At 45.9% G+C, this 25,005-nt stretch overlaps 2 protein-coding genes across 2 annotated transcripts in view; both read right to left on the reverse strand.

The window, feature by feature from the left end:
* The window catches only part of SEC62 (SEC62 homolog, preprotein translocation factor), a 31,577-nt gene extending 30,605 nt beyond the window's left edge, over positions 1–972 (reverse strand). The window contains exon 1 of the mRNA XM_035133144.2: positions 816–972. Within this exon, the coding sequence (XP_034989035.1) occupies positions 816–851 (36 nt within the window). The 5' untranslated portion in view covers positions 852–972. The remainder of the gene's footprint in view (positions 1–815) is intronic.
* Positions 973–3,539: 2,567 nt separating this feature from the next.
* Positions 3,540–23,069, reverse strand: SAMD7 (sterile alpha motif domain containing 7). The gene is made up of 8 exons (XM_035133142.2): positions 22,967–23,069; positions 14,059–14,185; positions 12,914–13,050; positions 10,661–10,739; positions 8,648–9,330; positions 7,010–7,131; positions 5,393–5,503; positions 3,540–3,827 (listed from the first exon to the last, which is right to left on the reverse strand). Exons 1-8 carry the CDS (start codon positions 23,067–23,069, stop codon positions 3,555–3,557), a joined length of 1,635 nt encoding a protein of 544 aa, XP_034989033.1. The 3' UTR covers positions 3,540–3,554.
* Positions 23,070–25,005: the final 1,936 nt, after the last annotated feature.

Below are 25,005 nucleotides of genomic sequence, written 5' to 3' on the forward strand. Positions count from 1 at the left end.
GTGTGTGTGTGTGTATAGACAATTAACAGGGGAAAGATGATTGCAAACAGCTGTTGTGATGGTAGAAACGTTTATACTGTTTGTAGGGTGAGCCTGGAAAAGAGTGCTGGGCTGCCATTTGTGGGAACACTAGGCTTCGAGTCACATAGCCAAGAAATGCGAATGGATGCCCCTCTGCGGAGGGAAAACCACCCGAACCGCAGAACAGAAAGGGGGGAAGGATGCGTCGTGGTGGGACTGTAGGTGGGGCACTGTCAAGACGCACCCAAAAAGAGCACAGCGGGGAAGCGCAGATGGTGGAGGGGCTCGCCAGTGATAAGAGTCCCTCGGGCCACAGCGCCTGGAGAAGGAGCAGCTTTGTGCTGGCGTTTGGAGTTGGGGTGCCCCATAGTCCTGTGATGCGTCACCATCAAAGGGGCTGCTCTGTGTGTGGGGTGGGTGGGGGAGGAGGTGTTTGGTGGGGTGAAAAGGGCAGATAAACATCCTGGGCTGAGTATGGAGCTACTGGAGAGTGGGGTGGGAATGCGGGACTGGAGCGCCCATCGGTCTCCCACTAAGGAAAGAGGCGCGAGTGGAGGGTGGGGGGAGAGAGAGAGATGCCCTGAAGAGAAGGGGAGAGCAGTGACGTGGCTGGCCCTGTGGCGAAAGGAAGATGGAGGTGGGGGGAGAGAAGAGAGGGAATAAAAGAGGCCGAAAAGAAGGAAGGCGAAACTATCAGAAGAGGCACTGAGGGGGAGGGGGAGTCCGTGTGGAAGGAGATAAAAAGGGAAGCGGTTCCCGCCGGCGGTTGGCGAGGAGAGGAGCGAGCGAGGTACCTGAATCCGCTTCCTGTGTCTCCTCCGCTCCGCCATGTTGTCCCCGTCTGGTCTCCCGGTGACGTGGGGCTGAGGCGAGCTCGGGGAGGGGGGCTGGGAGGAGGAGGAGGAGAAGGGGGGGCAGATTTTGTCTCTCTGTGAGTGAGAAAGAGAAGCACAGACACAGGGAGGGGAGGGGGAGGGGCAGCCGGCCGGCAACCTCGCGAGAGGCCGCGCGAGCTATTATGTAACTCGAGGGGAGGGGAGGATAAAGGAGGGCGGCGAGGCGCGTGGCGTCTGCCGGGCTCTTTCCCGCCCTCCAGTTTTCCTCTCGCGCGGGAAGGGAGGGGGCGTTGAGGGCAGCGAGGGGAGCAACGGGGTCCCTGAGGGAGAGGGTTGAAACAAAACACGATGCGGCGCTTCAAAAAAATTGTATGCGAGAGACTTGTTTTCCCCCTCATACTTCTTATTGCATGTTCCGGGATGGGGTGGTGTTGAATATGCCTGAAGATGTGAATGACCAGGAGGGCGTCTGTCCCTGAGGAGAAGCCGCTGCTCCCCACAGCAACTGCCTCTCGGGGACGCTGTGTCATCGTGGCGTTTTTACTTGTTTTGTTTATTAAATCAAATTTGTATACCGCTGGCTACTGGAACAAAAGACTTTGAAGAGTCAAAAAAATGCTAATCGAAGTGTCGGTAAAAGCAAATGAATTATATTAAAATATTAAAGCATAAGTGCTAAAACTAGGCGTCAGGGTTAAAGTTACCGTTATTGGTAGGGTTGCTGGTACAAAAATCCCCCTACACGAGAAGCTCGCAGGCCAGTGTTTCCCAGTTGTCAGTGTTTATACTATATATTTTTTAGATTTGAGACAGTCTTTAAGCTTTTGTTGACCACCAGCATTACGCTTTCCATTTTTAAGTTCAGAATAGAGATCAGACATCCGCACGACATGACCAGTCCAAGGAAGTTGATGTTGAAGAATCATTGCTTCAACACTGGTGATCTTTGCTTCTTCCAGTACACTGATATTAGTTTGCCTGTCTTCCCAAGCCACTGGAAGGACATGTGGCTCCAGAATTGGCCTCCACAGTCACTTGCGGACCCATTGTTAAAACTGTGTTTATGGAAGACAATCTTACTCGGATACGAGTGATCACCAAAGAAGTAGAAGAACACGAGAAGCTGGAATAAAACAGGATGGCGCAAAGTACACACCTAATCCTAAATCCTGAAGGAGTGGGGCTGCTGGTGGCTGAACCTTTAAAATAGCATTTGACTTGAACACCATCCTTTTCGCCAGATCTAAGGCAGGGCCTGCCCACCCATGAGGCAACCGCCTTGGGCAGCAGGATCCACAGTCACAGCAGATCCAGCTGTAGGTGTTTGCTCACCCCTTCTTCCCTTGAAAGGAGAGGAAGCCATTTTGCAGTTTGCCTCAGGTGCAAAAAATGTGTTTGGCCAGCCCTGAAAAGCTGCTTTCAGCAAGATTCCATAGAACTGCGAGATCTCGTCACTGCTGTGGCTTCTCAAGTATCTCATGGTGCAGGGCACTCTGTCCCCTGCTGCCAGGGCCAGGGAGATGTGGCTTTCAGGTTCCTGCAAGATCGCACCGACCTCTCGCAGGATCTCACCAAGAACCCACAAGCTGTAGCCATGTGACCCCAGTAGGCCAGGGTGGGGGCATCTTCACATTTCACCTCAGGAGGCAAAATGGAATGGGCTGCCACTGACACCATAGTACCCAGGACATATGATGAACTTCCCGTTCTCTGTTCCCAATCCCACCGAACCTCCAGAACACCTTGCAGTGCTTATGCCAGCTTAAAATCAGCAGGGCTTGACTCACCTGGGATGGGGAAAATACTACTTTCTAACCCAGGAAAATATTCTCAAAAGTCAGGGGTCGTCTTATACCCCGGGTCGTATTTCTTATATGGCGAGTATATCCCAAACTCTATATTTTAACTGGAAAAGTTGGGGGTCGTCTTATATGCCAGAATATACGGTATGTCAGTGTATTTCTGGCTGAGCCACAGTTAAGGAATTACACCAGCAGAGCCTGTCTACCCCAGAACCTCCCAGCTCAGTCGGAGATCCGCTAGAACCTAAACACTATGTGTTGTAAATCATCTTGGATTTTTAAAGAAAGGGTGGTAAAGAAAAAGTTACAAATAAATTAATATTCACAGAGATGATAGGGTAGTTCTGTTATCTAGCCATCAGGTTTTTGAACAAAAAAACTTGATTTCTCTGAAGAGGTTTTCTACAGCAATAGAATATCTATCCCATGTAGAAGCTTATTCCTAACCATTGCAATTTATTGTAAGAATGTTCTAGAGGTGTATTGTTGCTGGACAGGAAGGAATATAATACGATAAGAATTGCAGGTTTTTAACTGAAGCAACAGTTGTAACGGGAAGTGGTTACAAGAGCTTACTCAAGTAACTGATTAAAACCCAACAACCTTGTTGAAATACTGTCTAGGTTAGACAGTGGAAATTTACGTTAAAACGTTCTTGCTCTTGGTAATGCCCCAGAGAATAGCATACAATATATTGATATTTATTGTTCTCGACTTTGGAGAAACCATAAAATATGCATTCATGTTTACTAAATTGCACAGATTTCAGTTCTTTAAAAAAAATAAATTTAATAAACCGTAGTGAATACAGGTTCCTTCACATTTCCAAAGTTTACACATTTTTTTACAAATCCACTGGCTTCATTATACTGCCTGTTCTACTGTGTCACTTGCTTCAAGTTTTCTGGTAGTTGATCATCTGGAAATCAGTCTGAGCTCCAGCTACATCAGATGTATTTTCCCTGCTTTCTGCAACAATCTGTTCAACTGTTTTTGAAGTTTCAGGGTCCTGGGAACAAGGACTAGTCAGAGCATCATGAGGACTGTTGCACTGAAGAGGCAATGACATATCTGGAGGAGGTTCAGAAGTCTTGCCCGCAGCAGATGGAGTGGGCATGGACAAAGGAAGATTCATCATGTAGAATGCATTGCCCAGACGCCGGGACACCTTTAGAGAGACAAGCAATTACAGTAATTACTTTTAAAAATAATGAATACATTTGATGCCCAGCTTAACTTTACACATACATTCTATAGCAAATTGTCCACAGGACTGATAAGGACATGACATTTGGGCCTTCTAGGTCTGGGTGATCCAGCCATTTTATGGCAGCAAATTGGACTAGTAAATTAATCAGGGATGTCTTCAATTGACTCTCCCTCTCCTCCAAATCTCGGCATGGCTGAAATGCTTTGGCACTTACCGTAATTTTGTCACCCCCCTCAGTGGCCGGACCATCCCCACCACACACCCCTTCCTCCACCCCTGCTTAATAGTTCAGTGTTTTCCTTCTCTGCAAGTACTGCCATTTATCATGCTCAGAGCCATCAATAGTGCAAGTCATTGATTTGATCAGATACGGTTAAAGAGAGGAAGGGAGAGAGAAGATGAGGAGAAAATAAGAACTGCACAATTATTAAAATGAAAAACAACAGTATTTCAAGACCAATAAAGTTAATTCAAACTGAAAGAAGATAGGTATGTAGGATGGACTTGCACTAAATCTTAATTGTTTGTATAGATAAAAGGGGAAGTAGATTTTTATTAACCATTTTTCTTTAAAAGAACAGCCAGAGAAATAAAGGCTAAAGTAAACAATATTTTACTAGTCTGGGGAAGGAAGGAAAGGGGGAAGTTGCTTCTTTTAAAAACATTTACACGTCTCTTTTTTGGTTTTGGAAGTCAGTTTAATCATATGCGGGCTACCAAATGTGTGTGCTGCATAAAAGTTAGAGTGCAGTCTTAACACACATACAGCCAGTGTTAATGACATTGGCATATACTGTACAACATGCAATATGTGTTGTATAGATGGGAGGCATATTGGATTTTCACTCTAAATCCTGTACATCTTGTACATTTCCCAGTTGTAATAATCTGTTAAACATAGGTTTTATTGTTAACCATGTTGTAAATTGGATTTTTTGTCAATTTTACTGGACTGGACTGATTTTAACTATTCCAACATTGGCTTTGCAATGCACGCTCAGTGATGTTTCAGTCTCTAGCTAGGCTTGCTATTAAAATTCAGGGCAGTTTCAGGCTTATTTTGTGAGTCTTGGAATGCTCCTGGACTCTGAACTTCATGTTGTGCTAGTGACTCTCTGGATCTCTTGTTCCACTTTTGTACTTCCAGTTGGGTGTAGAAACAATGAACCAAGAGCATAGAAGCTGTTCTTTAATCATATCCTGAGAAAACCTATTGTGAGGATGCATGCATCTCAATGTCTGAGCCAGATGTGGATATTGCTAAGATACCCTCTGTATTCTCAGTAATATCCCAGCCTTTTAAAGCAGACCTATCTAGTCTTATGTCCAATTACACTTTTAAACAGTACAGTATGTTGTGAATTTAAAATGTTACAGAAATAATTTCCTACCTATCATTTGGGGTCAGGCAGAGAGCTCAACACAAGCCAAAACAAGAGAGTAAAAATGTTAAACATACACACATTTTCTTGGACACACCTTTCATTCAATATTTTGATTTTCACTATGTCTACTGGCTGTACCTGAGACCGAATCTTTAATGCAGGTCCAAGTTTTAATCCCATTGTTTCCAAAAGATGTTCTTCTGTGAGTAGTGGTAAGGTTTCTCCATCAATGGCATGATCTTTAAATATCTTTAACAAAAAGCAAAATGTGGTGGGTGAAAACACTATTCATTTTTTCCACATTGTGGCAATTACCAAATCAAAAGTTGCAAAAACATGCTCTAAATACTGTAGAGGAAAATATATTTGTTTAATGATACATCATAGTCACCAGGATAAATCAACAGCACCCTTTTAATTCTTTCATCAGTGTGCCAAATCCAGACTTTTGGTATTGCAGAAAAGTATTCCAAATGCTGACCCTATACCCGTGCAAATCTACACTCAGAAATTCACCAAAGTCTGAGTAGAAATAGTGCCAGAACATTTCATTTTGACTGGATTTTGATAAGTAAAGTTCCACTTTTAAATGTGGGAGATCTTAGACCGACAGCCAAAAAATAGCTTACTTTTACTGATTAGTTTATGTTTTGGATTTAAATTGTAACCTGTCCAAATCTCAACAATCTTTTCCTGGAGAGGCACTTTGAGAAGCGAGCAAATGGAGGTGGCTAGGCTATGCCACTCACAACTTCTATTAGAATTGTAGAGTTGGAAAGGGCCACAAGGGTCCAACCCCCTGCAATGCAAGCATCTTATTAGTAGTCTACCAGTACATTTTCTTGCCACAGGCATTTCTTTCTCTGTGCCTCTTGGTTGGTGTCCGTTAGAGGTATCCCTCAGAGAGGAATTTAGCCAATGGCTCCCTAGTTACCCCAGATGCCTTCCAGATATTGTTGTACTGCAACTCCCATGGTCTCTGACCATTGACTGTGCTGATGAGAGCTGGAGTCCAACAACATTTGGAGGGTACCACATTGACTACCCCAGCCTTTCAATGTTCTTCTTGCATGGAGTTCCCATTAGTATCCCATCCAAGATTTTGACCAGGTCTGAACCTGCTTAGCTTTACTAAGGATGCAGCATCAGGTACTCTGATCATTTGCTGTGCCAATGTAAATAATGCTTTAGCTCTTCTTCACACTATTGGAACATTTATTCCATGACAAGTATTTCTAAGTAGTTTTTTTTAATTTACTTTTTAATCAACATATACAAAAATGTAGGGGCACAACTCTGCAAAACCTGGATTAAATTAAGACCCATAAATTTCAGAGGGCAACTTAAGCCTGTTTCACACTCTCCCACTGAAACCAATGAGACTTAAACATCTTTGTTTTTGGCTGAACCTTAGCCAACAATTCCATATTTTAAAAACATTGATAGATCCCTTTGTAGAAGATTAAACAAATATTTAATCTTTATGACTACCTGAATTGAACCTATATTATTCCTTTAAGGGGAATGGTTTGGGAAGGGAGAGGCTGAAAGGAAATACGGTATCTTTTTTGTAACTCCCATTGAGTCTTATGAGAAGTGAATGCAGCTGGATTTTCCTACGCTTTTCTTCCTTTTCCTTACAGTTCTTACACCAGAGTTCTTTTTGTTGTTAGTGAAGTTTGTTGGTTAAATAAAAGAAGTCAAGCCTCCAAGAACCATCATTCTCATTAAGAAAACCTCAGCTGTTGCAATAACCTGTGCATAGTCTGAACATCCTGGAAGGCTGATGATAAAACTGTATACGTCTTCAACAGTCCATTTGCGGATATCTTCAATGGCAGAAATGTCTTCTCCATTCAGAATCAGGCTGGAAGTAGCTATGGGAACGGAAGCAAAAATAGTTTTTGCATTCAGTGAGTGGCAAGCAAATCAAATCTTAACGTGCAGGTTTTGAATTTATGTTGTATGCTAGGGTTTAAATTAGATATTACACTGAAGCTGTGTGTAAAGTAACCACAACAGCCATTTTCTCCTCTTCAGAGAAATCTTGGAACAAGATGATTTGCAACGGAGCATGACACTGGGGAGGAGGACTTAGTTCTTCTCCTGACCTCTGTTTTTGACCCCCTCAGGGTTCCAGGATTCTGCCTCCCCTTTTCTGGTCATTCTTTGAATAAAATGGGTCACTGCACACAGTTTTGATGCAGCTTTTAGTTTAGCTATGACAATACTCTGTATCACCATTGTTCCTTATCACCTAGGATTCCATGCAGCATATGGATTTCACACACAACCTATATGTAACACATAATTTAGATTTCCAGAAAAAATAGATTACTTTTTTTAAAAAGAAAACTTCCTGTAGTTAGTGTAAAAATCTTAGTTCTTGAAGTGGCAGAACTGCACTGCATGTTGCTACCTGTCTTCCTCCTATGTCTCCAGTCATGATGCCATTTCCTTCTATATCCCACACTCCAGAGATTATGAGCCTCTGGCCTGGAGGGCAAATGCTGCCCGCCAGGCCTCTCTGTCTGACCCTTGGGGCTTTTCCCAGGCCACCTGTTTCCCCAGCCACCGCCGCCACTTGCTTCTCCCCAGGTCATTCTCCTTGAGAGTTTATGCCTGGCTGGAATATGTTCTTAAACTATGATAATACCCGCTGCTTGCATACCCGCTGCTTGCCTGGATGGAGGACAGAGAGGGATGTGTGAGTGTGTGGAAACTAACCTACTGTAAAAGGTAAATTTTACATTTATTGCTCTGCCTGCCTTTTGTCTCTGCTCCCATCCACCACTAGCACTCCACCCCCCCCCCACCCATTAAGGTTGTTCAGAAGGGAATGCAGCCTATGGGTGCAAAAATGTTCCCCATCCTTCATTACCCATACTTCTACTGTCACCACTATCCAAAAAAAATCCTTTCCTAAGGCTTTCTAATTGGACATAGCCGGGGGAGGGGGGCAGCTGCCCCACCATCAAGTAGATAAAAATACTTAACTAAAAGTAGAAATTGTAGAAATATTTTGACAGGTGTTTATGGGCACTTGGGGTCAAAAGAAAATTTAAAACTGTTGTTGAGATTTTTCATTCTGAATCTGCAAGACAGAGGAGAATGATAGGTGGGTGATCCTGCCCCCCCATAGCTGCCAAGTTATCCCTTTTTTAAAGGGATTTTCCCTTATGCTGAATAGGCTTCCTCGTGAGAAAAGGGAAAACTTGGCAGCTATGCCCCCCCCCACTTAAATCTTGGCTATGTCCATGGCTTTCAGGTGGTGTTTTGAAAAAGCAGGCCCATGTACAGCTCAGTGCTAAACACAGAAAACGGGTGCATTTTTGCCGTTTCACTTTTTAAAAGAGGTCTCCAAAGTGTGAAATGCTGGTAGATTTAACTTACCTGAAGGTAGCAGTGGGTTGCTGGGTACAGAGAAGCCATATGGCAGAGCAGAGAATGTGAACGCTGATGGATAAGTGTACTTCTCATCAAAGGCTGTACAAGAACTGTTGGGATCTTTCTCGTTTCCGTTGCTGCAGCCATTTGCTTCGCTGGGCATTTCATGGCTGCCAGAGTGTTTTCTTAAGCCATGCTCGTATTCCTTGTCATTTTTGGTGGCTGCAGCAGAAGGCTCTGCTTGGACCTTGTTCTGTTCATGTTTGCTCAGCATCTCCGCTTCTGTTTCTTTTTTGTCGTCTTTCTCTTCTTCAGCGGTTGCGGAGGAAGGGTCTATGCTCTTGTCCTCTGCTTGGCTCTTGATGCCATTGGTGTTACACTCGGTGGCTTTGTGATTCCCAGCTCTTCTGCCAGGCCGACGGCCTCGCTCTCTTTGCAGAGTGCTGACGGGTGGGTATGGGCTGGTGGCCATCACCATGGTGTTGCCGTGAAGTTCGTCAAGAGTAGTACGATGAACGTACAAGTCGTTAGGAAGATGGCCCTCGGGTACCCTGTGCCTCCCTCGGAAAGCAACTGGGCTAGCCGGCATGCCGTGATAAAGAAAGGGGCCTTCCAGCCCCAACAATCCCTTGCGGTGAGCTTTCTCTATTTCCTTTTGTTGGAAAATGGCATTCATTTCCATCTCCATCCTATGCAGTGAACATGGTATAAGCAATGAGGAATGCATAAAAGGAGATGAACTATTTAGCCTTCTCTGCCTGAGGCCTTGAGAGAGCCGCTTTATATAATGCAACTGTTCATGTGAGCTCAGCATATGGTTAGGCAATCACATGATCACTTCACCAAAGCAGAAAAACAAAGAGTAGCTCTCATGCTTGAACATTGACCCAACTTATATGCCCCCTTCCCAACTGAGCATGCTTCATTTCCCCACAGAGGAAGCTCGATGTGCATAGGGCCCCCTTCAGATTAATGCAGACTGTTGGCCAGGGGGCATGGCTAGCCCAGTTGTGCCTGAGAGCACCTTCATGGATTCATACTAAATGCCTGAAGAGGAGTCATGCTGAAACTCTTAACCAATTCCAGCTCACAAACCCAATAATACTGCTTAGCTGACTTCATTCTGAGGATAGACTGCCACTACTTTTGTAGGAGGGATACAAGTCCATACTGTAACTTTAGGTTTGTGCAGTTAAAGTGTGCTGTCACTGTAAGAACAACAAATTCATTTTTAAAAAAAGCCCAGGAAACTGTTGGGAAAATGCTCAGAAATGTGTGGGATGAACAAATGAGTAACAAGAAGGCATGTAAGCACCCAACAAGCAAATCAATATGAATAACTGCCCCATGAACAAATTAGAACAATTGTTCAGTAAAGACAAGACACAGTCTAAACACCATGTAAACTTTGTGCAAGCAAACCAGGATTAATACTGAACAAACAGGTTACAAGGAGAACATAAGAATGGGCCAATGGCCCATTTAGTTCAGCATCCTGTTCTCACAGCAGTCAACCAGATGACTGTGGGAAACCTGCCAGGAGGCCCCAAGTGTGAAGTATGAATAAGTGTCGAAAGCGGTCAGCAAACTTTTTCAGCAGGGGGCCGGTCCACGTCCCTCAGACCTTGTGGGGGGGCCAGACTATATTTTGAAAAAAATATGAACGAATTCCTATGCCACACAAATAACCCAGAGGTGCATTTTAAATAAAAGGACACATTCTACTCATGTAAAAACACCAGGAAGGCCCCACAAATAACCCAGAGATGCATTTTAAATAAAAGGACACATTCTACTCATGTAAAAACATGCTGATTCCTGGACCGTCCGCGGGCCGGATTTAAAAGGCGATTGGGCCGCATCCAGCCCCCAGGCCTTAGTTTGGGGACCCCTGGTCAAAATATTATAGGTGCCCACTATCTTAATTCACTCTAGTAGGACAGTGAAGAAAACTAGCAGAAAAATTAAGAGACCTGCCTTTCTCCGTTATTACTCCAAGTTCGATTGAAATTACTCTACCTGGCAATATTTTGTTTCTGAACCATTTCCTGCCGTCTGGTTACAGCTTCCATGGATTCTGGTTGGAGGAAACTATATCCTTAAAAAAAAAATCGGTAGAGGGTTAAATATTATTAGTTGAATAGTTATGTCATGTAAATGCAAATTAATGCACGCAAAACAAACGAAGAGGCAGCTATTGGAGAGAAGAATAGCCACAACATGTAATCATGCAGTGATGTGCATTTTTTAAAAAAACTCTCAAGGGTTTCTGGAAGTAGGGCAAATGAATCTCACTTTGCTGAATTTCAGTTGCAGATTCGTTCACTATCTAGCAAACTCCCTGGCACTTTGCTGCCAAGGTCTGCGTCACACCACAGTTTCCCTAGCATTGCTATTTACAGCCTGCACCTCATCTCATGCAGTGCCCCAGATGAGGGCTTCATTCCTGGGCTTTGCAATGGAGAAATCTTAAAACTTAAAAAAGTTAAAAACAACTCTGCTGTCTTCCTCTCAAAGTCCTGACCCAGACATTGGTGAGGAGCATTTTCCCTGGCCACTAAATACCAGTTGCTGGGAATCACAGGTGGGCAGAATGCTGTTGTATTCATGTCCAGCTTGCAGGCTTCCCACAGGCATCTGGTTGGCCACTGTGAGAACAGGATGCTGGACTAGGTGTGCCACTAGCCTCACCCAACAGGGCTCTTCTGATGTTCTTAAGTTCCTCACTTCCTGGAGAACCAGATTGACATTATTAACAGGCACCACAACCTGAAGTACAGTATATTTTACTTGTAAAGAAGTCCCACTGATTTCCAATAGAACTTGCTTCCAATTTAGGTGCTTGTTTGGATTGTGGCATTTAATCACAAAAGTTAAGTGGTTTTCCCCACTCTTACCCCCACTGAATATTGTGAAATTTATGGTGCATAAAATAATTTAGTGGAGCACACTGGCCACCAGATTCCACAGTTGAGGTCTGCATGCATTGCCAGTTTTCAGTCCAAATCTTGCAACAGATAACTATTTGAAAAATGTTACATGGCATAGAAATGTTTGCTAAGAGGAAGAGTGAATGTCTATTTTGTATTGCATCGAGGAAAAGGGAAAGATGCATATGTGTTCTGGAATCTGTCTGACAGTTGAAGAATTCCAAACATGTGTGTGGACTATCTCAATGACCCAGATTCTGATTGCTTGTTAACATGGCACACCCTTTCCCCACAGCCTGTAATAAAGATTATGGTGTACAGTGGTACCTCGGGTTAAGAACTTAATTCGTTCTGGAGGCCGTTCTTAACCTGAAACTGTTCTTTACCCGAGGTACCACTTTAGCTAGTGGGGCCTCCCACTGCCACCGCCACGCGATTTCTGTTCTCATCCTGAAGCAAAGTTCTTAACCTGAGGTACTAATTCTGAGTTAGCGGAGTCTGTAACCTGAAGCGCCTGTAACCCGAGGTACCACTGTATTCAATATCTCTACCCATAGATGGCAGTCTAGCCTTTTCACATGGTCCAACCCCTCATGGTTCCTACCTCTCAGGGTGTGTTTCTGGTTGTTGGACAGTGTGTTCTTAATATTTCATCGTATCCGCTAATGTTATTTACAAATGGGAACTGCAGCAAAACATTGCACTATGGAGTGGTCCTGTTCAGTGTTCCAGCCAGCCTCCTCTATTCCATTGAATTCCCCCTCCCACCTAGGTTTCTGAACCCCGCTCTGCAACAGTCAGCCAGTAGTCCATGTCCACTGAGCATGCTCAGTCATTGGCCATAGTACCTGCAGATGGGTGGACAAGCAACAACTGATTGGAGGGTTAGTAGTTTTTTTTCTCTTTAAAAATTGTACTTCTGCAAATTATGGCGCTTTGCTGGGCTCACTGGCACCTCCCACTTGTGCATGGGAAGTACCATGTGGGGTACACAAGCTGATTAACTAATTGATGAGATGTGCATAGCTTTGTAGCTATGTATTAAACAGTAGCTCTGAATCACAGAATCATAGAGTTGAAGCAAGATGTAAGCAGCCTTCATTTTCATTTTTACATGTAGCACTAGCTGGTTTTCCTTACAAGTTTGTTTTTTTCGGTCTTGATCCCCCCCCCCCCCAATGTAGAGGAAGACGTGGGCAGAAAGGAACTGTTTCAGGGTTTGTGTCCCCTTGCCATATTCCTTGGATAATTCAGCATCTGGGAAGGCCACAAGTTCCCCAGCCAAGCACTATGACAACCGTTATTGATGGGTGAGAATGCTCCAGTCATCATTGTCTCTTACCTGCCCCTTGGTAAACACGGTTGGATAAAAGGTTTGGCATGCTGGCATGCTGTGGGACCGAGGGGCCAAGGTGGGAAGCTACGTGAATCTGCCTGGGATCAGCTGGTGCCAACATCTCATTTGAAGGTAACAAATCTCTAGGATGGTAGAGAAGTATCTGGTTAAGGCAGGGACATCTTTGCAGCTGTTATTGTAGAGGAAAGCTATTCGGTTGATAAATTTATCTAACATCAGTAAAAGTTGAAGAAAAACAGGATGGCAAAATATTTTGCTGCCATATAAATGACACACTAATTGGCAAAATAGACCAGACAGCCTATGGTTACTCTTTCGGTATCCAGAGCCCTGGAATACAAGCTAGATACTTGGCAGAGCCACTGCCCCTACTGATGAGCAGATTGCCTGCTGATGGACAGAGCAAGACAAGAGTAGAAAGAGACAGTGCCACAGCTTACAAAGGCCGGGGTGGGGGGAGTCTGGGGGAAAAGAACCAGGAAAGCTTAAAGCATTTTTAGAACTGCCAATCAAATATATGATATTTTATGCTTAGACATTATGCAACTAATACGATAACTTGTGGATATCAAACAAGGCTGTGGTTTTTTTTTTACCACCCAGTGCTTAAACTCTGTAGAAAACCAACACATATTTAAAGGCTAATATATGTCAAGTATGCCAGACTCACATTTCTTACCCACCACCCATAAAGGGCAAGTTCAGTAACAATTACACAAAAACCACCACTAGCATTGAGTTGTTAGAATACCCCAGCTCCCTTCACAGAGCTTCCAATCCCAGCATTTCTTGGGAAGAGGGATTCATTGTTAAGCAATTTTGATAATTGTAGCTTTATAAGAGAAATTGTGGGGAGGGGGTTTCCTGACAACTCTCAGTAACAAACTACAGTTCCCATAATTCCTTGAATAAGCCAATGCTTTCTTAAATATATGGTGCAGTTGGGAGCTTAGTTTAATCTTGAGGTCAGCTTTTTCCACCCAGGTGTTCTCCAGATGTTTTGGATGACAGTTCTCATAACTACTAAAATCATTCTTTAAGCATTATGACAGCTGCAGGCAAATGATGTGTTTTTTTCCTTCATAATTAATAGTTTAGACAAAACCTCTTTTAACAGTTGAAAGAAATACCTTTCCATGAACCGAGGCTCAAACTGCGCAGGAATGGCTTGGATTCTCTGCTGACCTGCTCCCATTAGTTGTGGATTTACTGCCATCATCTGGTTTCTCATTATAATCTCTTGTCGCTGTCGCAATTCTAACACAAATCAGACCATGTATCTTTGAGTAAATATACATCGTAGATGCCAGAAATCAGAGTCCAAACAGAAAATTATCTGAAATAGTATCTTCGCTCCCTTATTTCAAGATTCTAAGAATTCCATTGCTAAATTCAGTTGATAAATTTATCTAACATTAATAAAAGTTGAAGAAAAACAGGATGACAAAATATTTTGCTGCCATATAAATGGTATTTTATGTGATTAATTGCAATCAGTAAAAGAATTTGCAATTTCCCCCACTTTTCCACTTAGATATTGTTCTTGTGCAACAGATATCAATGTGATACTGCACATAAACACACTAATTATATATATAATTTAAAAACAAAGTGAATTTATAATGAAATGTGGAGAAACTTTTAATTAGGTGGAAGCTGCTGAGACAGTGGCATCAGCAACCACAGTAGGCTCTGTAGCTCCACTGGTTTCTTCTTCTGGCTTTGAAGCTGCCTGATACTCATCCACCACTTCAGTAAATTCCAAAGCAAATTCCAAAACAGCTCCCTTTGCCTCCATCAAAAGCCTTTCAAGTATCTTATGGCCTCTGAAATATACTCGGAGTCGAGAGTGAATTTCATGCTCTTTATTCAGCTCATAGTCATCAAGGAGAAGAAGAGAAGAATGCCCTTTTCCCAAAACCATCTGCTTATATACATTACACAATGGGCTTTGCGTGATTGGCTACTTCAGGGCTACACCTGTGGGCCAATCAGGTTGCGGATTCACTTCTGCCAGCCGCCTGATTGGCTGCTCCTGCAGGCCAATCAGGTTGTGGATTCACTTCCACCTGGACTTGGATTGGGTGGCTCCTGCAGACCAATCAGACTGCTGATTCTGGATCCTATTGTGCTATGATTCAGCTCAGTACATAACACCCCTCCCCTCTAAGTTCCAGTCCTGCCCGGGAGGTTGCATTCGTAGTCCCCAAGGTATGCTGGCCGCCTATGTGTGCATTGTGGCCTGGGGTGTTCCTTGGTCAGGGGTTCTGGTTCTGGCACATGTTCCAAGGCTGCTGGCTGTGCCGGGCGCCACCGGCCCACTAGGTTGCGGCTCTGGTTCCGGTGTCCTTCCAGCCTCGGGGCGCCCCTCTGTGCCTACTGCTTCTGCTTCCCCTGCCCACCCCTCTCGCTCTACAGGCCTCACTGCCCTGCTGTCCCCTTGGGACCCCTCTGTCCCGCTCTCCTCCTGAGTTTCCCCTGGGAATCGTTGCCGTAGCTGGTCGCAGTGGCGGCGCCAACATTGCCCCCCTTCCGTTAGTACCTCGTACGACACGGGACCGGTCGCCCTGGTGACTGTGGTGGGTACCCATGCTGAGCCTGCCCCAAAATTCTTTGTGTACACTGGGTCCTGGGCCAAGAATGTCCGGGGGTTCCTGCCTTTCCCCACCACTTCCTCATCCTGAGCTCTGTCGGGGTGAAGTCGGTCCAGTCTAGTTGCAAGGCGCCGGCCCATTAGTAGTTCAGCTGGGCTCCGTCCAGTCGTTGTGCTGGGGGTGCTGTGCTAGAAGGAATGCGGCAAGGCGGTATTCCCAGTCCCCTTGTGTCATGCGCCAGAGGCTGTCCTTGGTGGTCCGCACCATGCGCTCTGCTTGGCCATTGGTGGCAGGGTAGAATGGTGCTGAGCGGAAGTGGCGGATGGTGTTCTGCGCTGTGAAGGTCTGGAACTCTTCTGATGTAAATGCTGTTCCATTGTCCAGACGAGGGTGTCGGGAAGGCCGTGGGTTGCAAACAGCCTACGTAGTACTCGGATGGCTTCCGCCGTAGAAGTGGACAGTACCAGTGCGACCTGCAGCCATTTGGTGTAGGAGTCCACCACTATGAAGAATGTTTTTCTCTGGAAGGGGCCAGCGAAGTCCACGTGCAAGCGTGACCATGGATCTCGGGCGGACTCCAGAGACTTTGGCTGTTCTTCCACTGTTCTTCCGCTAGGCACTCCCTCATGCCTGGACTCTTCCAAAGTCTCATCAGATCTTCTCACAGATTCAGGTTTATCTGCTGTTGCCAACTCTGAGGTTTCTTCCACCATTTCCTCCTGGGTGGCCATTTCCAAAGGATTGAGCCTGGGCTCTATCTGATCATCCAAATCCTTTTTTGCCATCTCTAAGAGAAAGGGTTCAGAGTCACTCAAGCAGTGTTGCATATAAGTCCAGGCAATGGGGTTGTGACAATCTCTTTATTACAGCAGAGACAAAGACAAAGACCAACTCCCAGCCTACTGCTATATATATGTAGCCAACTGGGCCAGCCTACAAACTCCAGGTGAAACTAATTAAACTAACTAAAACAGTCACTCCTAGCCTTAACTCCTTCCTGGCTACTCTGCTCCTGTGTTGTGCCTGCTATTCAATACACAACAAGCAGCTTTCTAAATACCGAAGTATTCTCTGCTGGAAACGATCATAGGAGAAGCTCCAGATGGCTGGATGAGTGAATGTTTTTTCTTTGATGATGCTCTGCAACATTTACCTCATTTTCTGGGAACTTGGGTCCTTTGTTGTGTGTTTATTCAAGATTTCGCTGGCTTGTCCATATGCTCCCGGGTACTGTGGGGAGTCTCTGCAATGTCAAGCCGTGGCTCAGTTCCACTCTCCGCTCCTACTGGCCCGGCCTTGCTGTCTTCCACTTGGACTTCAACTGCCTCAGGGGGACAGGTGACTACGGGTTCTCTGCTAACCTGCTCCGGCAATTGCTCCACTTCCCTTGTGGCTGATTCATCCTCCCAGATGGGCCACCGCTGTTGAAGTTGGTCGACATGACGGCGAAGACTACCTGCGCCTTCTACCTTGACCTCATATGATACAGGACCGGTCGGCCTATAAACTGTAGCCGGAATCCACACAGGGCCGGACCCATAGTTCTTAGTGTAGACAGAATCCCCCTGTTGGAAAATCCGAGGCGCCTTGGTAGCCTCCTGTGACTGCTGCTGATCCGCTGCACGATCCAGGTGCAGTCTATCTAAACGGGTCGTCAGGCGCCTCCTAGAATCATAGAGTTGGAAGAGACCACAAGGGCCATCCAGTCCAACCCCCTGCCAAGCAGGAAACACCATCAAAGCATTCCTGACAGATGGCTGTCAAGCCTCTGCTTAAAGACCTCCAAAGAAGGAGACTCCACCACACTCCTTGGCAGCAAATTCCACTGCCGAACAGCTCTTACTGTCAGGAAGTTCTTCCTAATGTTTAGGTGGAATTTTCTTTCTTGTAGTTTGAATCCGTTGCTCCATGTCCGCTTCTCTGGAGCAGCAGAAAACAACCTTTCTCCCTCCTCTATATGACATCCTTTTATATATTTGAACATGGTTATCATATCACCCCTTAACCTTCTCTTCTCCAGGCTAAACATACCCAGCTCCCTAAGCCGTTCCTCATAAGGCATCGTTTCCAGGCCTTTGACCATTTTGGTTGCCCTCTTCTGGACACGTTCCAGCTTATCAGTATCCTTCTTGAACTGTGGTGCCCAGAACTGGACACAGTACTCCAAGTGAGGTCTGACCAGAGCAGAATACAGTGGTACTATTACTTCCCTTGATCTAGATGCTATACTCCTATTGATGCAGCCCAGAATTGCATTGGCTTTTTAAGCTGCTGCATCACACTGCTGACTCATGTCAAGTTTGTGGTCTACCAAGACTCCTAGATCCTTTTCACATGTACTGCTCTCAAGCCAGGTGTCTCCCATCCTATATTTGTGCCTTTCATTTTTTTTGCCCAAGTGTAGTACTTTACATTTCTCCTTGTTAAAATTCATCTTGTTTGCTTTGGCCCAGTTGTCTAATCTGTTAAGGTCATTCTGAAGTGTGATCCTGTCCTCATTAATAACTCTGCTGGGCTCCTCCCAGTGGTTGAATGTGGTGTTACATGCTGTGATAGTAAAAAGGATGAGAGTCGCTGGTGCCAATCACCATAAACTATCTGCCGCAGTGCGTCCTTAGTGGTGCGCACCATCATTTCCGCTTGACCATTTGTAGACGGGTGGAATGGGGCCGAGGTAACATGGCGGATTCCATTAATGTCCATAAAATCCTTGAACTCCGTTGATGTAAACTGTGCTCCATTATCTGACACAAGAGTGTTGGGCAGTCCGTGGGTCACAAACAAAGCTTGCAGGTTCCGTATAACAACCCCTGAGGTCATGCGGGTCACTGGTATGACCTCCAACCATTTGGAGTGTGAATCTACCACAATCAGGAATGTTTGGCCCTGAAAGGGCCCCGCAAAGTCTATGTGTAACCATGACCATGGCTCCTTGGTAACTTCCCATGGTTGCACCGGGGCTTGAGGCATTGCTGGCCTTGATTCTTGGCACAGCTGACATTTCCGCACCCATTCTTCGATGGCCTCATCCATTTTCGGCCACCACACGTAGCTGCGAGCCAATGCCTTCATTCTCACTATTCCCGGATGACCCTCATGCAGCGCTTCCAACACTCGCTGTTGCAGCTTGGGGGGGACCACAACCCGGCTTCCCCACAGTAGACACCCTTTATGAGCTGACAGTTCATCTCGTCAGGACTCGTACGGCCGGAATTCCTCTGGGACTTTGCCCTCTGGCCACCCCCTCCACACCCAGTCCAAAACACGCACCAAAGTGCGATCTTTAGCTGAAAACGCAGCCACATCCACCACACTCACAGGGGGTTGTGGTAGATCTTCCAATAACATAACACCATAAGCAGGTGAGGGGTCTTTAGCCGGCTCCGGCAATGGCAACCGACTGAGGGCATCTGCATGGCCCAGGGCCTTACCCGCTCGGCGCACAAGTTCATACGTGTAAGCTGACAAGAACACAGCCCACCACAACATGCGGGCCGACAAAATCTGGGGTGTCTGCCGATCTGGCGCAAACAACCCCAGCAATGGCTTGTGGTCAGTCACAAGCTCAAACGGCCGCCCATAAACATAGTCATTAAACTTTTTTACTCCTGCGACCAACGCCAGAGCCTCCCGGTCAATTTGAGCATAGTTCCTTTCAGCCGCCGACAACGTTCGAGAAAAATAAGCGATGAGAGCCTCCCGCCCATCCAGTAACCGGTGGCTCAGCACGGCTCCAATTCCTTAAGGGGATGCGTCGCAGGTCAGCAGCAAGGGCAGATCCTCACGAAAATGCGTAAGAACACTATTGGACGTGAGTAAATCCTTTCCTGTGGCAAAAGCAGCGGCTTCACGCTGCCCCCCCTTTCAAGTTTTTTCGGTCATCCAGCAAACGGTGCAGTGCTTCTGCGATAGAAGCCTTATGTGGGAGAAAGGCATGGTAAAAATTGAGAATCCCCCAAAACGACTGCAGCTCTTTCTTTGATTGTGGAGCCAGTGCACTCCTGATGGCAGTCACTTTCGCAGGAGTAGGGTGGATGCCCTTCGCGTCCACCAGGAACCCCAGAAACTCTACTTGTGACACGCCCCAAAAACACTTCTCCCGCTTAACCTTAAGGCCAGCTTTTGCAAGGCGAGCCAAAACTTCGCGGAGGCGGGCAATCAGCTCCTCTGAGGACCCCCCGGCGACTAGTATATCATCAAAATAGGGAATTACCCCTGGGATTCCCTTAAGTAGCCGCTCCATCAGTCCCTGAAAAATTCCCGGGGCCACACTGACCCCAAACTGCAGACGCTTGACCCGAAATGCTCCCCGGTGGGTAACAATTGTCTGCGCATCTGCTGTAGCTTCATCCACCGGGAGCTGTTGGTAAGCCTGGGCCAAGTCCAATTTTGCAAAAATCTGCCCCTCTGCCAGAAACGCAAGCACATGACTTACCACTGGCACCGGGTAGGCATTTTGCTGCAGTGCCTTATTCAGGGTACACTTATAATCTGCACAGATCCGTACTGTGCTGTTTGCCTTCAGGGGACACACGATTGGGGTCTCCCAGCGGGCATGTGAGACGGGCTCCAGCACCCCCTGTTTCACGAGCTTATCCAACTCCTCATCGATCCTTGGCTTCAATGCAAAGGGCACATGGCGTGGCTTCAGTCGAATAGGGCAGACAGTCGGGTCCAGATCGAAGGACACTGGTGGCCCTGTGTAACATCCCAACTGTCCGTCAAAAACAGCCGCAAATTCCTGGCACAATGCATCGAACGAAGATGGTGCTGACTCTATTCTGTGGGCCCCCTCCAGGCGGATACCAAAAGACTCAAACCAATCACGCTCCAATAAATCTGGCCGCCGGCCCCCAGCAACCACAATCTGCAGTTTGCCTCTAAATTTTCTATGCTGGACGCGGAAATGTCCAACCCCTAGAACGGGCACCGGATTCTGATTAAAGTCTCTTAACGGGAAGTCAAGGGGGCGGAGACAATCACGGCCTGCTTGGGGGCAGAAACTGTGGAAAGTGGGCTCTGAAACGATCGTGAACCCTGACCCAGAGTCCACTTCCAATTCACAGGGCACCCCCTCTATACGCACCACTTTCGTGATCCTTGGTGGTGGCCGTACACTCTTGCTTTGGGGCTGAATACAGGTCGAAGAACACTGACCCACCATCTCAGGTTCTGAGCCCCAACGTTCCGACCTCTCTCTTAATCGATCCCCAGCCCTACAGACTCGGGCAATGTGGCCCATCCTCTTACACTTTCGGCACTGGGCATTGCGGAACTTACAAAACCGCCGCTCGTGGGCATTCCCGCAACTGCCACAGTTCCTGGGGGGTGACCGGGCCAACAATTGGCGGTCCTGCTGGTGGGAGGATTGGCGGGTGGATTGAAACACCTTCAACGCTTCCCCCACCACCTCATCCGACAAGTCCATCTCTGCGTCGTCAGCCTCCACCGCATGTGCACTGGTTGTCTGTCCACCACGGAGTTCCCGCACATTGCAGTCTGCCCCCTCCCGGGAGATGACAAAATCATCAGCTTCCTGGAAGGTCAAGGATTTCTTAGCAACCAGTTCTCGCTGCAGCCTCTCATCACGCAGGCCACACACAAAACGGTCCCTCAGCATCTCCTCCAAATCGCGGAACTCTCAATAGCGGGTGAGTTCCCTTAAGGCAGCCACAAACGCTGACGCTGACTCTGCTGGTCCCGCCGGTAAAACACCTGTCGGCAAGCTAATAGCGAAGGTGCCGGCTCAAAATGGCTGCTAAGCACCTCAGTCAGTTCCTCAAAGGTCTTTGACTCAAGCTTGGCTGGGGCAATAAGATTCTTAGCTAGCTTAAAGGTAGCCCTTCCCACACACACTGAGGAGCATGTCCTGTTGCTCCTCAGCACTGGTAATTCGATTAGCACGGAGGTAAAACTTAAGTCTGTCACTATAATCACTCCATTCCTCTGGCTCATTGATATTAAATTCCTCAGTCGAGCCACGTGCTGCCATATTACCAGCCGATCCCTCCCGGGCGTTGCTCCTTCCGTATTCCTCCATCATAGTGGTACTTCACTGCCTAGATCCCATCCTCGTCGCCAGTGTTGCATATAAGTCCAGGCAATGGGGTTGTGACAATCTCTTTATTCACAGCAGACAAGTAAAAGACAAAGACCAACTCCCAGCCTACTGCTATATATATGTAGCCAACTGGGCCAGCCTACAAACTCCAGGTGAAACTAATTAAACTAACTAAAACAGTCACTCCTAGCCTTAACTCCTTCCTGGCTACTCTGCTCCTGTGTTGTGCCTGCTATTCAATACACAACAAGCAGCTTTCTAAATACCGAAGTATTCTCTGCTGGAAACGATCATAGGAGAAGCTCCAGATGGCTGGATGAGTGAATGTTTTTTCTTTGATGATGCTCTGCAACATTGACCTCATTTTCTGGGAACTTGGGTCCTTTGTTGTGTGTTTATTCAAGATTTCACTAGCTTGTCCATATGCTTCATTTTTTAGACAGGTTATAACAGCCGCTTCCATTATTTCCCCCCCTTATTTCTTCTATTACATGAATGTCTATGTCCAATTCATTCTTCATCTCATCCAAAAGAACAAGGGCATATTCAAGAGGCGTTAACTTGGTCTTGGTATGAATGGTCCAATCTTCATCAATGCTAGACAGAAGCTGGATAATCCATATCTGAATGCCAATGCATTTCTCTAGCACTAGGGGCCGTGCAAGCACAGCATATATGATGTTCCGCAGCTGGCGAAAGTCCTGGCTGCGGCCGGCCCGAAAAGCCTGAATGGCCTGGTGGGCGTAGAACAGGAGGGCCCACCGGTTCACTGCCGCCTCTAAGGTATTTTTGCGAGCCTCCACGGCAGCTCCTTCAAACAACTCGCCAAAAGCGGCTCCACAACCGAGGTCCTCCATCTTTCCGCCCCCATGCACTAACATCACCATCATCACTTCTGATTGGATCCTGGAATGTTCCAATTTTTGGTCTCATGCTCTCATATGCATAGCTGCCAAGTTTTCCCTTTTCTCACGAGGAAGCCTATTCAGCATAAGGGAATTTCCCTTAAAAAAAGGGAGAACTTGGCAGCTATGCTCATATGAATCACCTGCCTCACACCAGAGTGCTGGACCAAATGGTGCTAATTTTTTGGCCTTCTATTCTTATGTGAATCAGCTGGCTCCCACAAGCGTCCCAGTGTTGACCAGTAGGATGTTGGAGGATATGCAACAGAAACTACAAAATGAGGGCACATCTTTGGGGAGGGAATTTTGCAACCTAGGAGGTGCCCCTTCCCAGGCCACTGCCTCCCCTTACTTCTGGGGGTGATAGAACTTCCAAAAGTGGCCCTTCTGCTGATCTTAACACACAAGAGGATCGCTAGGGAAATGGGTAGTCTTTGATATATTTGGGGCCGAAGTGTTGGTCAGTATTCCATCTTACCGCCTGCTGCCATGCCACTTGCTAACCGGTATAAATGCTTGTCTTCCAAGGTTCCCTGTTCCCCAAGGACTGACATTTTTCTCATGTGATCTCGAGGAGTCATGTTATGGAGGGATGCAGTTATTGGTGAAACTGGTACAAACTGAGAGAAAAATAAAAGAGAAAGCATGATTTATAATAGAACAGATAATGTTGTAAATATCAATGAAACATGAGAGGAATATAAAACTGTACGGGTCCTGCTTATCTGAAGGACTACCTCCCAGGCCCTGGCAGAATGAAATCAGCTAAGAATTCTGGAGGTACCATCTATATATGAAAAGTTATTTTCAGGCCCAGTGTGCTTGTCATGGTAAGAGGAAGTACAACAACTTGAACAAACAAGCAAGCTGACATTGCACACTGGTCAAGTTGCACGTATTAGGCTGCTCCTTTTTCCAAAGCTGTGAAGAAACAAATGAGAGGCTGGCTTAGTGTTACATGTGAACCAGCGCTTATGGTTTGTTCCGCTCCAAGCTTTGTTCTTGCCATAGGCCTCAGGTTGGCAACTGTGGGAAACAGGATGCTGGACTATATTGTGACAGTCCACTGGGCCATCTAACACAACAGGCAGTAACTACCTGAGGTATCAGCCATGGGTCTCTCATAGACCTCCAGTTTCTGGAGGTCCTTTCCGGTACAGATGGTAGGTACTGAAAATGGAACCTTACGCATGCAGACGAGGGGATCTTCCCTGAGCTATGGCCCCTCCAGATAAGGACCGTGAAATAGCTAAGAACCTTGAAGCTGGGTTTGTGTAAAAGCATATGCAGCAGCTGTCCAAGACTGCATTTGTGTGGGACTCTCTGCTGATCCTATTCCGTAAATCCGGACTGTACAGCACATTATAGGGATGAAGACAAGTTAATCTCTGCTTTTAGAGTTTTACCCTCAGCAAACCCTTCTTGGCAGCAGGCAGAACCACTCACCTAGTGCTAATTCTGTCTCGGTTTATTAGGCAAGGGGTGGAAGGGCAGAATCTTTATGGACTAAAAGCACTTCCATACAGTTAATCATGTTATGAGAGCCCCAAAGTGTGTGTGTGTGTGTGTGTGTGTGTGTGTGTGTCCATTCTGCACAGAAGGTTGAAGAAACAGATTATTAAAATAAACAAAAGTCTAAGCTCTTTATCTGGTGACATATGTTCTGCTGTTGAAAATGCTTATTCTTTTCCCTTCAATTAACTTTCAGTTTTATATGTACAACCAAGGTCCATCTCTGAAACCTTTTTAGAATCTTTAGCGCAAGAGAGCATATTTAAGTGCTAACTCATGCTTTGTATTTATATAATTGTAGGTTCAATCTTTGTGGCTCTAGTTCAGCCAGCCTGATGCCCTCCAGTTGTTTTGGACTACAACTCCCATCATCCCTGGTGTAATGTAAGTACAGTGGAGGCATTATTATTATTATTATTATTATTATTATTATTAGTTTTGGGAAAGGAACCTTGCTCTGAACAAGATAATGAATTTGGTGTGTTCCCAGAACAAAAGGGAGCTAATGTTGATCAAAGAAAGGAAGTAGAAGATAAAGGGCAGATCCACCCATACATACGTTTTAAGAACATGGCTCCTCCTCAAAGAATCCTTGAAACTGTAGTTTTCTCCTCCCAGAACTACAATTCACATACTTACCAAGCTACAGCTCCTAGGATTATTTGAGGGAAGTAATGTGCTTTAAATGTGTGTTGGATGTGCTTTAAGTATATGGTGTGGATCTGTCCAAAGACAGAAAGCAAGTGAGTGAAGCCAAGAATCATAGCATGCTATGGTAGATTAGATAAGAGAGGGACAGAGTAATTTTTCTTGTGATTAGATTGATGGAAAAGAAATTTTAAGTAGCTTCTTCAGCAAATTCCCTGTAAGATAATTGGGATCAACGGAGAATATGCTGCCTTTAACAAAAATACCCCAGAACTCACTTCTTCACCTATCCCAACCTTATTCATGCCTTCTCTCAGAAAATACTTGAATTATTATGATGTGTATATACATACAATC

This window comes from Zootoca vivipara, chromosome 5, assembly GCF_963506605.1.
Source record: "Zootoca vivipara chromosome 5, rZooViv1.1, whole genome shotgun sequence".
In the NCBI taxonomy this organism is placed as follows: domain Eukaryota; kingdom Metazoa; phylum Chordata; class Lepidosauria; order Squamata; family Lacertidae; genus Zootoca; species Zootoca vivipara.

Bases quoted from the DNA above. Each gene is read 5' to 3' on its own strand.
- SAMD7 (XM_035133142.2), bottom strand. From the start codon at position 23,069: ATGACTCCTCGAGATCACATGAGAAAAATGTCAGTCCTTGGGGAACAG. The intron at 5,504-7,009 runs GTTATTGCAACA...TTTTTGTTAAAG, and splicing joins GATGTTCAGACTATGCACAG to ATATTTAAAGATCATGCCAT. The intron at 3,828-5,392 runs GTACAGCCAGTA...GTCTCTCTAAAG, and splicing joins CATTAAAGATTCGGTCTCAG to GTGTCCCGGCGTCTGGGCAA.